The following is a 16,010-nucleotide window of genomic DNA, read 5'->3' as shown; positions in this document are numbered from 1 at the left end:
CAACACGAAATCATTGAGCTGCAAAGCAATGACCAGCTCAAAGCAAAGTACAACAACCTCCCTCTGCTTGAGTTTTATAAACTGTATGTGCGTGCTGAAGAATGTCCTGGTCTCAGGAGACATGAACTGAGATTTTAGTATTGAATAAAGACAATATTAATGGTTACTTCCGTCTAGAAATATTGAATTCAGCCTTCAAAAAATACATATTAGTTGACACCGCCCACACGCAGTCCCGCCACAGGTTGGCCCCTTGCTTGTTTGTGATAAATGCAGCATTTGTGTTCAGGCTATAGGCTTATTTCTGCTCAGCTGCTTGCTCTGGCTAAGCTAAGCCCTGTGTTGCTGATAATGACAGCTGTGAAAGGAGTGGTGGACTGAATGAAAACCAGTGGGGGTGCGGAGTAGCTGTGGTTTCAGTCACTTTGCCCTGCCAAGCCTGTATTCACAAGCGTTCTGTGTCCCACAGGGGTGCACACCGCTCCACCTCGCTTCTACTCTGTTTACCAGTGTAAGGGCCTTTTTTCCTCTAGAAGTTTTTTTTGGTGTGCTGTAAAATGTAAGCTTCAACTCCATTCTGACAGTTGGCCATCTTTTGGCTTTTTAGGAGCTGTAGCAAGCACAGATTTGGAGATATTCTTAACATATACAGATATTCTGATTACCAGTGTCGAAAAAGCCTCCTATACAACCTAAAATGCTGGTATCGGTATCAGAAAGTACTGGTGTTTATGCACCAATCCAATACCACATAATTTAGCCCAGATGAAAATCTACGTTTAAATAGTTTATTTATGTTCTTTTGGCCGTCATGACTCACTGTCAAATTGGATAATAAAAGAAAGATGGCGTTCATTATTTGTTTGTTTATGTTTCACAAAGAGTTTAACCTAACCACAAATATATAAATCATATCTCATCCATACAGGGATAGTAGTATACAGCTGTTAAATCATAATAAAATATATGACACACTGGTATCGGATCAGTACTCGGTATTAGCCAATACACAAGTTCAGGTATCGGAATCGGTATCGGGAATCAAAAAATTATATGATCTAAAGAATCCACTGCTACCAACCGTGTTGTATAGCTTGTCGGGAAGGTAGCTTAAAAAATAATCCAAAGTTAGTCAAAATGTTGGCGAGGGAAAAACTAGCATGGACTTTTTCAGTGGTGTGTGACGGCCGCAATTGCTTGCTCAAAACAAAAGCGGAGGGCGTGATAGACGATGGTTCATCCAATCACTAGATTTAATTTGTTTCTGATGAATTGACGAGTCTTTTCATTTCAAAAAGTTCATTTATTAATGACATTTTTATTATTATTATACTTGTAAATTTTTCTCATATTTTTCTTGTCATTCTGACATTATTTTGTCTGTGAAGGTTGTGGCTGCAGATGTAGTTGATGTGCTGGTTGTGGGTATTATAATAACACCATCTGTGTAGTATTGTTTGACATTTTCTGAGAAACATGCTAAAGAAGGGTGTCTTGCCCTTAATGTCTGTGTGGCAATACAAAATTGTGCTGTCCAAATTACCTTTTTATATATTATCCAATCATCTGCCAGGTATATTTTTGAAAGTCCAATGACTGCTTGTCAGATAGTTCTGTGTGACAAACTGTCTGGCTCGTCAGGTCAGTTAAGACTAAAACAGTGACTTCCAGCAGACCTTTTGGTCTAGCACACCTGTCTATTTCATTGTTCATTTATCGTGTAAATCTTACAACATTTCACCATGTAAAAAGCAGTCATGTGTTTAAACATGAAACATGGAAAATAAGCAATACATATCAAAATCACTGCATTAAAACCGCGTTAACATGTAGGCTAGATATAACCCGCTAATGGGTAAATGCTAGATCGGATCTGCTGGATGTGGTTAGGTTTAGCCATGAGGAGTGGGGATTGGTTAGGGTAAGAATAGTGTCGCTTTGCCAGACCTTCCTCCACAGTGCTGAAGAGGAGGGTCTGGCTAGTCCACACAACATTCCGGGATGGAAGAAAAACATGCTCTGGTTTATTGGCATTTCTTTAAACCAATCCCAATCCTCATGGCCGGTGCTAAGCTCCGCATGGAGCCACTGCAAAATAGCATCGGGAAGGAACTTGTTTTGGTGAAAGTGTACTTTCAAAAGTTGTTTTAGTCGTGCAACAGAAAACTCAGATTGGACAGATAGTCTAGCTAGCTGTCTGGATTTACCCTGCAGAGATCTGAGGAGCAGTTAACCATAGTCCTCAGAAATCCACCGGAGTTTAAAATTCCAACACAAAGAAAGCCGAAGGAAACCGACATCGGCAAAAAAGACATGCATCTGGCGGAATATCCTGCGACACCGGAGCATTCCCGGAAGTGGAACATCGTGGATATAGACTAGGTTTAGTAGGTTAGTCAGAGGCAGAACAAGGCGGGACTTTTTTATGTTTCTTATGTTTCATCACCCTTAAATGACCTAAGTGAACAAACAGGGACATTTATAATTCTGCACAGTGGTGAAGGGTAAGGTTATCCGTGTGCGCGTGTGTGTGTGTGTGTGTGTGTGTGTGTGTGTGTGTGTGTGTGTGTGTGTGTGTGTGTGTGTGTGTGTGTGTGTGTGTGTGTGTGCGCGCGTGTGCGCAGACTTGTGCATCCATGGGTGTTCGTCTTGTATGCAGATGGCGGCGGTGCGTGTCCACACTTCAGAAGGATGTGAGGTGCGGTCACTGGGCTTGAATTTAAGCAGAGGGAAGATTGTTTATGGACTGCCAAAAGTAATTAGTCTCTCCTCTCCAGAAAAATTAATCGGATTAAACCTTCTCGTGGCCCAGTGAATCTGTCCCCCCTGTAATGGGTGGACGCTGAATCTCTGGCTGCTCCTCTGTCCCGCTTCTTACCCATAATGCCAGTCCTATGGGCCAGATTCACTGGCTTCACCACAACAATGGGCTGTACAATGACTCTGGAGTGTAATCACATTCTCCTGCTTGTCTGAATGCTTGTCTTTCACGGTTGGGAAAGAGCATTGGCCACTTGACCACTTACATATTTTGTCCTTTAATAGAGATGCTGAAGCGCTGAGAGCGGTTTGTTGATTAGAGTTTCATCTGTGTGTCTCTGGCCGCGGGTGAAACACATGTTCACATGATGATTTGACCTTTTCGGCAGTATTCAGATGGGTGTTCTGTATCCTCCTTGCCTCTCCTCATGTAAGTGGGTTATGGGTTAACATCCTAAAGAGGATGACTCCGAAATATGGTCACTGGTTACTTTAGCTCCTGCATGCTTGATGCCTCCAACCAAGGCTGCAGTCAAGTCTGCCTTTGTTGAATCCAAGACCAGGACTAGTCAAGACTGAGTCAAGACCGAGTCCAAATGAGAGACAGTCAAGACTGAGACAGAAAAAAAAAGAATCCTCTTCAAGACCACTTACCTACCTGTTCATAATTTATGTGATGTGAGAGACAGTATATCTTCTATTTTAAGATGATTATTTTGCTTTTTTATTATTTGTGATAATCAAAAAGCAAGTGCAACACTGTAGGATCAAATTGGGCCATATTATTTACCTTAAGTATAACCATTTCATTTAAGTCACATAAAGCTTAAGGGCAACTTCACATTTTAGATGTCTTTTTATTCTGCTATAACAAGAACTTCTAGACTTCAGATGGAAAATGTAACAAATAATAGGCAACACAGGTGTCACTGAAAACATGGACATTCCCATTCTTGAACTTATCACTTGTCTTGAAGAACCCATAGTACAAAGTGCTCACTGAGATTATATTTGTCTTCAAAATGAAAATGATTGATGCTTGATGATTGACGCAGCTAGGCATATACCAGGTGACCAATGTCAACGCCTGTTCTAGATGGATTATGAATTAAACCAATATCTATTTTCTGAACAAGCGCACTTCATCAATGGTTTTGTTTTGTTATTTTAGAAAAAAAGCATATAGTGCTGGACTCGGTTAATACCAACTAGAATATTTGGTGAGTCCGTGACAAGTCAGAGTCCAAATGCCGAGTCCAAGACAAGTCAGAGACAACAGAAAAACGTAGTAAGTACTACAGCCCTGCCTCCAACCGTTTCAATGTGTTTCTTCTACTGACACATCCACGCACACCTCGAGTACATAACCGTGCCTTCCCAGAAATACAACTATGTGTTAGATTGTAAGACTTTGACATTGCTCCTAATACATTTGTCATGTCTAATTCTGCCCTAGTCATGCTCAACCCTTTAAAATTACTACAAGTTTAGGCCCCTGTAGCACTGCCTACACCGAATGGGTGGCGCATGTAGCATGTTATCAGAGCAGCAGTTTCAGACCATTAGTGTCTACACAGGATGCATCCAGTTACATCATATAAATAAAGTAAAAGAAAGTTACCTCAAATAGTCAAAATGCACCCTGGCTTTCAAAGAACCAAGTTAGCTTCATGAGAAGAAACTGGATTATTTTAACCTGATAACAGGATGTTAGCCTGCATTAGTTCAACCAAAATTGAAGAACAGGGCCCCAGAAACAGGCAGGTAAAAGATGACTCAGCTTACAGATACACCACTATCATATCAGCTGCATATAATAGGTCCTGCACACCCAATGGTACACCCACGCCTTCTTTTGGCAGATTAGACCTAGTCTCCGGGCTGTGTGTGTGTGTGTGTGTGTGTGTGTGTGTGTGTGTGTACAGACTGGGCTTGTTCAACATCTCCCTCACTCTCCTGTTAGTTTTGTTGCACTTGCTAGGACAAATTACAAATGTATTTGTCTAACTGGTAAATTGAGTCAATTGGTAGAGATGAAGACAGGTCTACAGTTTTTATAGTGCCCATATTATGCTCATTTTCAGGTTCATAATTGTATTTAAAGGTTGTACCAGAATAGGTTTACATGGTTTAATTTTCAAAAAACACCATATATTTGTTGTACTACACATTGCTGCAGCTCCTCTTTTCACCCTGTTTGTTGAGCTCTCTGTTTTAGCTACAGAGTGAGGCATCACTTCTATTCCATCTTTGTTGGGAGTCGCACATGCGCAGTAGCTAGGTAAGGACAACTACCCCGTCAGAAGCAGAAGTATGAGGGAGTGCCACACTAATGGCTAGGCGAGCATTAGCATTAGCATTAGCAAGCGTTTGCCAATTGTATCGGGGACATTGCCTTCAAAAATGTATTCAACCCATGCCGCTCTTCTGTCCTCTGCGGCTGGGACACGATGGAGTGTTTTGTGCTCATCTTTACAGCCAACAACAGAACACTTTCCGTGGTGCTTCAACATGGTGTCTCCTAAACCGGTGCTTGTACCTGGTGGGTGGAGACATAGACACTGTACGTTTGCTCTGATGGGAGGGGGAGGTGGGTGGTAATATTCAAATGTTTTGACCAGTTCACCCGGAGACGGAAGGCAGGATACATTCAGAAACCTGTATCTCACTCAAAACAGCATGGATGTTGTTTTTTTTTTTCTTCAAGTTTGTATGCGTGTGGAAGCAACAGAGACACAAAATAACAACCCAAATCCCAGAAAAAGTGTTCTTTTCATAATATGGGCACTTTAAAATAAGTTTTACTGTAGGACATTATTGTATTAGTTAATTGTGTTATGTGTAGGTATGTAGATCTTTTAAAAGACATGTTTATGTTGAAATAAATAGTATTATACAAATAATTATGTACCTTGTATGTTTGCCCTCTCATGGGCATAATGTGCAAAAATAGATATTCCAATAGTTTTAACCGAAGGAACATTTAAACTGCATTTTGGCCAGTTTTGACAGCCCCTATCTTGTATTAGATCCGTCAGATGAGATGAAGATGAAAATGGAGAAGAACCTACGGTGTGGGCCCTTAGTCTGGCATTGCCAGCTCTACCTCCACAGCGCTGTAGAGTAAGGTCTGGCTACAGCACAGATACATTCTGGGATAGGAGAAAAAACGCTTTGGGTTGTTTGCATTCATTCACAATGATTTGTTCGCAATTGACCAATCACAATCGTCTTGGGCGGCGTTAAACTCCAGACGCAGCAACGGTGGATCTGCAGAATAGTCTCGGGAAGGAACTTGTTTTGGTGGAACATTTCCAACCCGCAAAAGAAAACGCCTCATACAATATTAAATTAACTGTTGACACAATTCTGCAACGTGACCGATTTTAAATCAGCTGGATACATGGTTAAACGTCATTACTCTTACCAGTGTATCGGCGTGTGTATTTTGTCCATAGCAAACAAAAAATCCCAATCAATCCCAAAACGTCCCAGTTAGAGAGGAAATGCCATATACCTATTCTTTGTAAATCTTTACAGTCATTTCATGAAAAAAACACAAGCAGGTCTGCCTTGTTGCCCAATCCAAATTTTCAGCGTCTAGATGGCTTAAGCTGAACAGCCAATCAGAGTGATCCAACGGCCGTTCTGAAAAGAGAGCTTGATGTGTCAGCACCTTTTTATAGATGCTAACTCAAACAACCCTGGATTGAATTGAAGTCTACTGAAATATTATTATTTCTATTTTTCAAAATATGATACACTGGCTTAAGGTTTATGTGCTCTGTCTCTCTGCGATTTTTACAGTCATCGTTTTAAAGGCTTAAAGAGAAGTATATTTTGTGGCATGTTTGCTTGTTTTTCACCAAATAAAAGTTGTGGTGGCTGCTCCTAAAAATATCTTTAGCTAGAAATTCAAGCTACCCAGATTTAAGCGTTGGGTGATATTATAGATTTTACATACATATATTTTGGCATGCTGCAATTGGTAACAAGTGGACCAACCCTCCTCTATTAATGCTATCTGTACAGGGATTATGTCTACAAAGGCATTGCACGAATCACACTTACTTTCTTCACTTAGTTCAGTGCTGTGAGTGCATTCATTTTAAGATGGAGCAAAGTGGAAATAAATAGTTTTGTTGATTGGATTCTTGTTATTGTTCCTTCTCTAGGCGCCTACAGCTGACACGCCACCAACCATCAGGCAGAATGTCGTATGGGTCCATTGACGGAGGTTCTTTTGGCAGTCGCAACCCATTTGGAGGTCCTACGAGGCAGGGCTACCAGCCAGTAGGTAAGGACAAATATTGATTCCTTTATGATTTCATGAAAATGTCATTTTATGATGCCTTTTAAAAAGATCCTACATGCAAAATGTTACAACAATCAAAGGTTATCACTTTTAAATGAAAGACCTTGGCCTATTAACTATAAAAAAAAAAATAAGACATTTGCCAAGATGATTTTTCTTTACCACCCTCTACAGTGCATTCAGTTGTGGTGTAAGGTTTACATACACTTGTGAGGGAGAATCATGGCAGTTTAGGGGTTTTAATATCTGCAACTGCTCTTTTTTTGTAACAGAATGATTTGGACACATTTATTTAGTTTCTTTAAAACATTTGTTAAGTTGTCTTCTGAAATATGAAAAGAGCTAATGGGTCAAAAATATTTTTTATTTATATGTATAATTGTTGGGTCTGTGTAAATTATAGTATAGAGCATGGTCTAGACCTACTCTATCTGTAAAGTGTCCCGAGATAAGATCTGTTATGATTTGACACTACAAATAAAATTGAATTGAATTAAATATTGGGGGCATAGAAAGTCATAAAAAGTAATTTAACTTTATAAGATTACCTCTTAATTTCCTGTCAGTGATTATCGCCAATGGTGGTAACTTCTCAGTGTAGATTTCTTTTGGTACAATGTACTGGGAACAGTGCTTTCTGCCAAGGTCTGGAATAAAACCGAAAATGTCAAACTCTGCTGAGAATCTATTGGTCATGACAGTCCAAAAATCACCAGAAACAGCCATGATTTAGAAGCTACTGGAACACGAGTCTGTCTTCAGTTAAGTGAGTTCTACATCGCTATGGGATGAAGGGTAGCCTCCCGTTCAACAAAGTTTATAGTGTACTAGGGGTGGTACGGTTCACAAAACCCACGGTTCGGTTCGTATCACGGTTTTAGGGTCACGGTTTTCGGTTCTGTACGGTTCTTGTTATTTTTTCTTTTAATCTTTAACACTCCAGAAATATACTTCAGCATACGGTATATAGCTTAATTATCCACAATGTAGGATACAGTATTAAATAATGATATAGTTATATCATGTAGCCTAATCATGCACAAACTGAATTTGACTTGACTTTAAGCACATTATTAAGACCATCTCTGAGGAAAGCTAGCTGAGATTTTGATACAGCAAGAGGGAATACATTGTCGTGATTTCAACAAGCTTTTCGTTTATTTGGCAAAAAAAAGGAGAATGTGTATTGCCATCTACAGGAACTTATGTGCCTTTTTTTTTTTGCACATGAAGATTGAAATATTACAGAATATCAATTGAAATAACTTGCATTTATCAAACTGCCAACTTCAGTGTAGCTCTTACAAAAATGTATCCTTTAAAAGAAAAAGAGAGGAACTCTTAAAGCTTCGTCTTTGAATAAATATGTTAAACATAAAAACAGTTTACATTGTTAGTTCATTTCCTATCCTGGGCTGGGACACACATACGGTTTGATAAAGTACTTAATGGACTTATCATGGCACTTACAATAACGACCGTAGCTATAAGGCCTACGTATATGTAGGCTACGTCTCCTCTCCGTTTTTTCCTGCATCCACCGTGTGTGTTTGTGTGTATGCGCGCGTCAGTTGCGGGGAGAACTAAGCAGCCCCGCCTGCTGCAGAGACCCGACAGGATCTAAACTGCAGCCGCTTCAGCGAGTGAAAAAACGTTACAGTGTACATTGATGTTAAAATGTTTACAGATTGGCATGACGGCCTGAAATGTTTTGCACGGTCTTGCGCTGTACGTTTTTGTTCACACCTCTTCTTTCGCGCGAAAGGGAAACACACTGAGGTCACATACGGAGCACATGACGGGCACGAGGCCACATTGCGCATGTGTCAAACCGTGCGGCACACACACGTTCCGACCGAGACAAGCGGACCGAACGGTTCGGATGTTTTTTCATGAACCGTACCACCCCAAAGTGTACAGAAACTGGATCAAAACATTCTTATTCCCATCCCGTCCAAAAGCGACGCTTGGTCAGGTGCCTTTTAGCATTTGTTATTGATGCAAAAAGTCTCCTTTAGAGTCATATTTAGACACGCTTGTTTGGGACTCTTGGCGTCACTTTTTGACGCACAAGAATAGGACAGTTAGGTTTAGGAAAAGATGGTGGGTGGGGTTATAAAATGTACGTTTCAGTGACATGCGGGACAAGAATGGGACATGAACCCCGGTGTCCTGGGTGAAAGTCCTGTGTTGTTTGACCCATCCACCCCCCCCAACCTGCCTCCTCACAAGGATTATCGGTCTTTCATAATACACGCTACCGTTGTCACCCTTATTACTACGTCATCTTACAGCCCAGTGTGTTCCATACAGACGCTAAAGAGGGATTTTTCCATTTATATCTGATGCTGAGAGCCACTGACCAAGGATTTGGCAGGATATCTGAATAAAATGCAACCCGTAGCTCCCACCTCACTGATGACATATTCTCCGTAACAATAACAACAGTGTTACCAGCTATCATTTTAAAGTAAAAGAAATGTTGGTACTTTCTTATAACAATTCGAAAAGCGTGATGAATGCACTTGAATCTCGTTCTTGTACAGCTTGTGTTTTTCTTGACAGTAGTACAATCTGAGGCATATTTTTGTTAAGTAACTGTTTATAACAGGCATTTGCCCGACATGCTCTGCATTTGCAAATGCAGGATCTGGGCAGGGTGCATCAAAATCACCCTTCATGCTAGAGAATGTGTAAATCACACTTTGAGGGAGAGTGCAGATAAGACATATTAGAAATTCATTAGTTAAAGAATAAAAAGGAAATATTAGAGGAAAGAAACATTTTGTATTGAACTTTTGCTAGAGCTTCAAATAATCACTGTAAATAACAGAAGCACTCAAGTGCTTTAAATAATATCAGTTGCATGTCAACACGGCAGTTCTATGAAAGCTTGCATGAATTTGAGTAGTCACCCACGTACCTACTTATCAGCAGTTCATCAGAGTCAAATGTTCCAGTCATCACAACACATTTATCATTCATACATGACTATTCAAGCAATCGTCACTACATGCACATAGAAATACACACAAATACAACAATTACATGGAAAGAAAAGCACAAATAAGTGCTCTACAAACATCTGTTTGTTCATCTTCACGTTTATGAACTCACCGTTTCCTACCATTATATAAAATGACCTTGTGTGTGTGTGTGTGTGTGTGTGTGTGTGTGTGTGTGTGTGTGTGTGTGTGTGTGTGTGTGTGCGCGCTCTTGTCACAGGTTTTCATAAGGGTTAAGCAGTGTAAAAAGACGCTTTATTGAATTTGATCCTGTCACTGCTTTCATTAGCCTAGTAATGGGGTAGGAGCAAGACAGCCCTGAGGCAAAACTTGTTCCCAGCCAAAAACTGGAGATGTGTGTGTGTGTGTGTGTGTGTGTGTGTGTGTGTGTGTGTGTGTGTGTGTGTGTGTGTGTGTGTGTTTGAGAGAGAAAGATTGACAGATGGGGAGAGACTCAGTACGTGGATTTTGAGATGAATAGATTACAAGGACAAGTCTTGCATGTCCAGACCTTCCTCCACAGCGCTGCAAAGGAGGGTCTGGATAGTCCGCACAGCATTCCGTGATGGGAGAAATACGTGTTCTGGTTTATTGGCATGTCTTTAAACCAATCACCATCGTCTCAGGTGGTGCTAAGCACCGGACAAAGCAACGGTGCCGCTGCAAAATAGCCTCGGAAGGAACTTGTTTTGGTGAAGTTGTTTTAGTCGTGCAACAGAAAACTCCGATTGGACAGATAGTCTAGCTAGGTGTCTAGACTGAAGTTTTCAATTTGCCCAATACCTTTGTGTATGACTGAATAACTACAAAACTGACATTTCATCAGCCTCAGCTGAACTTTGTGTTTATTTCAATTTCGCAAATGTTAGTATGCTAACACGCTAAATTAAGTCAGTGAACATGGCGAACATTATACCTGCTTAACATCATTATGTTAGCATTGCCGTTGTGAGCATGTTAGTGTGCTAATGTTAGTATTTAGCTCAACCCCCCACTGTGCCTACACGAACAGCCCACAAAGCTGCTAGCATGACTTAAAATTCAGGGTGTATTCCTCTTTATGTTTAGGATTTGAATATTTCCAACTTTGGTGGTCTATTCTATCGATCTATTTTTCTACAAATAAACAATGCCATCAGAAACAATGCAAAATGAAACTGTTATAAAATCTACACATGCATGCTTCAGTGCAGTTTAATGAAAAGATTCCTATGGTTATTGTAACATGAGGTTTATTGTTGTTCCAGCTAGAATGCAGTTTCCATGTTAGTTTGAAAGCAAAATTGCCCTCCCTCGCCCTTACTGTAACTACTAATGCATAATCATTGTTAACTATGTAAAACTTGATTAACATGTTGATTTTTATTCTGTGTCTGAGAGTATTACTGAGAGTTACACTCTCAGTCAATTTGTGAAAAAGCTCAAATTACCAAGAATAAAATTTAGTGCAATCCACTGCTGTTAGTGATGAGCTTCATAAATAAAGCCTCAGGTCCCATACATATAGTAGGTCCTACTTCGGCACCCCGCCCAGGTAGATTGAGACCTGCCCAGGTAGATAAAATCCGAATTACTTTTTTTTCCAAATCAGAAACCTCTAGCCCCTCTTGCTCGTGAAGTCACGCGTTGCATGCATGACAGCGTCAACGTTGCACTTCAGGCTCAGAGGCTATCGTTAGTAGTAGCATGCTGCTGGTGGTCTTGCTGTGGGATTAACTGTACTAATAAAACCGTAGAAACGCCGCGGCCACACCGCTGCGAAAGATCCCCGAACGTCATTTATCAGATTCTGATTGTTACCCCTCTCCGCTACAGTCTTCTCCACGAGCGTATCTTATAACAGAGCTAACCGGAGGTCCCGGTGACCTGAAGAACAAAACAAGGGTTAATACAGCACCTTAGTGCTTGTTTGTACAGCATCTTGGTCAGCTTAAACTGTGTTTAAATGTGCTCTAGAAATGTGCTCTTACTTACTTAACAAGAAACAGGGTTTAGAGAGCAATTCTCAACAAAGTAAATGGAAGTACATAACCCTTGTTTTGTCCTTTGGGTCACTGGGACCCAAAGGACAACACACTCTATTGATACGTGTTCACGGAGACGTTTTTCTCGTTTTTTACGTGTAAATGTCACGTTATTTTTCTCGTGTTCACGGAGACGTTTTTCTAATTTTTTACGTGTCAATGTCACGTTATTTTTCTCGTTTTTTACGTGTAAATGTCACGTTATTTTTCTCGTTTTTTACGTGTAAATGTCACGTTATTTTCTCGGGGAAAGGACGCCGAGAGGCGGCCGAAAAGGATGCTCCATAAGCCGGGAGGTGCCCGTGAGGCGGCCCGCTGGGGACGCGCTGGATGAGGCGGCCGAAAAGGACGCTCCATAAGCCGGGAGGCACCCGTGAGGCGGCCCGCTGGGGACGAGCCACAATAACGGGATGGCGGAGGTTGAGTTTAGGAAAAACCTTATGGGGAAAGGGCGCCTTAAATTCCGGGAGACGCGCCACAGTGACACACGGGACAAAACGCCAAACAAAGCACCACACGCGGGACGCGATCCCTGCTCGCCCCGGGTGAAAGTCCTGTGTTGTTTGACCCATCCACCACCCCGACCAACCTCCCTACGCGGATTTTCGGCTTTTTATATTACTCCCTACCATTTTCTTCCCATTGAAATACATTACTTCACATTTTCGTGTTGTCCGCCACGTAAAAACCGACAAAAACGTCTCCGTGAACACCTATCAATAGATTACAATAACGTCACATTTACACGAACTGCCATGAGACCGGGCTGAAATGAGACATAAGACACTGGTAATGGACAATTCCGCTTACAACCTGTAGGGGAACCAAAGAGGAAAAGTGCTTTGGTGTTGCTTTAATGAGTGCAACAGGGCATGTATAGTACAAAACAGTAGTGAAGGCCAAATTAAGCTTCATGAAGCATTTTCTTTATTTTCTGAGCCCACTAGATAGATAAGGGTTGAGAATACACTGAATTGCAATGCCTTAGGCCTTTCTCTTAAAACCAAGAGTGCCATCTAGTGGGCTCAGAAATAAAGAAAATTGTTCACAAAGCTTCATTTGGCCATCACTACACAGCATGTTTAGGATCCCCAAAACACAGATTAAAACCCTTAAAAAAATGAACAATGATCTAACCAACAAAATGAACAAGAATTTACTTTAGATAGCCCTAGTATACATATAACATTTGGGCTCCAGGTAATCCGGTATTTTATCTGCTGAACCATTAACATTTGGCAAAAATCATCATGGCTACACTTTCCTTTCATTTGTTTAAAATTCAACAAGCAATTTGTTGTATTTTAGCAGAATACTGAAAGCCGCAGAAAGGCAAGGCAGCTTTATTTGTATAGCACATTTCAGCAACAAGGCAATTCAAAGTGCTTTACATGAAATATGAAACATTAAAAACAGTTAGAAAACAATTAAAAACAATTTCAAAGCATTAAAACAATTAACAATTTAAGATCATTAAAAGACAAGAATAAAATGCACAGTGCAGCATAAGAATTTTAAAGAAAGAGCAGTTAAAAATAGGTTATTTAAAGAAAGGCAACATTAAAAAGATATGTCTTCAGCCTGGATTTAAAAGAACTGAGAGTTGCAGCGGACCTGCAGTTTTCTGAGAGTTTGTTCCAGATATGTGGAGCATTAAAACTGAACGCTGCTTCCCCCTGTTTAGTTCTGACTCTGGGAACAACAAGTAGACCTGTCCCAGACGACCTGAGAGGTCTGGGTGGGTCATAGTGTAGTAGCAGATCAGAAATGTATTTTGGCCCTAAACCATTTAGTAATTTGTAAACCAGCAAAAGTATTTTAAAATCAATTCTTTGAGGCACTGGAAGCCAGTGTAAAGACTTCAGTACTGAAGTGATGTGATCCACTTTCTTGGTCTGCAGTTGTCTGATTGATTTTTTAGGGAGATTTGTAAAGACACCGTTACAGTAGTCAAGTCTACTGAAGATAAAAGCATGGACAAGTTTTTCCAAATCCTGCTGAGACATAAGTCTTTTAACCCTTGATATATTTTTAAGGTGATAATAGGCTGATTTTGTAATTGTCTTAATGTGACTTTTAAAATTCAGGTCTGAGTCCATGACTACACCAACATTTCTGGCTTTGTCTGTTGTTTTTAACATTGTCGTTTGAAGCTGAGTGCTGACCTTTAATCGTTCCTCTTTTGCTCCAAAAACAACCACCTCAGTTTTTTCTTCATTTAATTTAAGAAAGTTATGGCACATCCAGTCGTTAATTTGTTCAATGCACATATTCAGTTGTTGTATTGGGCTATAATTCCCTGGCGATAAGGTTATGTAAATTTGTGTGTCATCCGCATAACTATGGTAACTTATTTTGTTGTTTTCCATAATCTGAGCCAGTGGAAGCATGTAGATGTTGAACAGAAGAGGCCCCAGAACTGAGCCTTGGGGAACTCCGCATGTCATATTTGTATGCTCAGATGTATAATTACCTATAGACACAAAGTAGTCCCTATTCTTTAAATAGGATTCAAACCACTTTAGTACTGAGCCAGAAAGACCAACCCAGTTTTCTAATTGGTCAAGTAATATGTTGTGGTCGACTGTATCAAATGCAGCACTGAGATCAAGTAAGTAATTTTGCCACTATCTGTGTTTAAGTGGATGTCATTAAAGACTTTGACAAGAGCCGTCTCAGTGCTGTGGTGTGGTTGAAAACCTGACTGGAAGGCATCAAAACTATTGTTGAGTGATAAGAAAAGGTTGAGTTGTTGAAAAAAACGCTTTTTCTATGATTTTGCTTAAAAATAGAAGGTTTGATATTGGCCTATAGTTGCTCATTAGTGACGTGTCTAGATTGTTCTTTTTTAGGAGTGGCTTGATGACTGCAATTTTTAGGGCCTGTGGAAAGATACCTGAGAGCAGAGATGTATTTACAATATTTAGAAGATCAGAAGCCAAACAATTCAAAACACTTTTTAAAACACCCGTTGGTAGAATATCAAGGCAGCAGGAGGAGGTTTTCAGATGTTGTATAATGTCTTCCAGGTTGTCATGGCTGATCGCATGAAATTGTGTCATATTTGATTTTGTTTTGTGTGAACACTGTGACAACACATATCCTGTACTTGATATGGAAGCACTGACTTTTTGTCTAATTTTCTGAATTTTGTCTGTGAAGAAGGTGGCAAAGTCATTGCAAGCCTTGGTAGACAACAGTTCAGATGCTACTGGTACTGGAGGGTTGGTTAATCTATCGACAGTAGCAAACAAAGCACGTGAATTATTATTGTTTCTGGCGATAATGTCAGAAAAAAAAGGACCGCCTTGCATTCCTTAGTTCCAAATTATAAATGCGAAGTCTCTCTTTATAGATGTTATAGTGGACCTGGAGATTAGATTTTCGGCAACTACGTTCAGCTTTTCGACACTCTCTTTTTTTCTGTTCTCACCACTATAAAATTTCTCCATGGAGATCTTTTCTTACCAGAGACAGCTTTGACCTTAGTGGGAGCAATAGCATCAATAACATTCGTAATTTTACAGTTGAAATTATCTACAAGCTCAGTGACTGAGACCCCTGAGAGGGTGGGTGTAGAGGAGAAAAGCTGAATGAATGATTCACTTGTGTTTTCAGTGAAATACCGTTTTCTGATTAAATTAGTTTGAACACTTTTGGGCACTGAGATAGTGCCGTTAAAGAAAACACAGGAATGATCAGAGAGAGCAACATCAGTCACCACAACCTTGGAAATGTTTAGACCCTTGGAGATAATCGAGGGGGGCTGACTCAATGAGAACAGCAGCACTGTTATTATGGTCCAACCAGGTTTCAGTTAAAAACATAAAATCAAGATTGTGCTTAATAATAAAATTATTGATTAAAAATGATTTTCCTACCAAGGACCTGACATTTAGTAGGCCT

The 16,010-nt window shown here is 40.3% G+C and overlaps 1 protein-coding gene across 5 annotated transcripts in view; it reads left to right on the top strand.

Moving 5' to 3' along the window:
* tsnare1 (T-SNARE Domain Containing 1) overlaps positions 1-16,010 on the top strand; it is a 225,413-nt gene that overhangs the window by 35,296 nt on the left and 174,107 nt on the right. For 3 of the 5 annotated variants that reach the window (XM_028581222.1, XM_028581219.1, XM_028581223.1), the window contains exon 2: positions 6,936-7,057. In XM_028581222.1, coding sequence (XP_028437023.1) covers positions 6,973-7,057 — 85 coding nt within the window. In that variant the 5' untranslated portion in view covers positions 6,936-6,972. Of the gene's footprint in view, positions 1-6,774; positions 6,854-6,935; positions 7,058-16,010 lie in introns of those variants that run through there. The other 2 variants (XM_028581218.1, XM_028581221.1) reach the window with 1 other exon arrangement.

The sequence above is a fragment of the Perca flavescens genome, chromosome 6, assembly GCF_004354835.1.
Source record: "Perca flavescens isolate YP-PL-M2 chromosome 6, PFLA_1.0, whole genome shotgun sequence".
Lineage (NCBI taxonomy): Eukaryota > Metazoa > Chordata > Actinopteri > Perciformes > Percidae > Perca > Perca flavescens.
The sequence above is the reverse complement of the archived record's forward strand: the minus strand, read 5'-3'. Positions and strand labels throughout refer to the sequence as shown.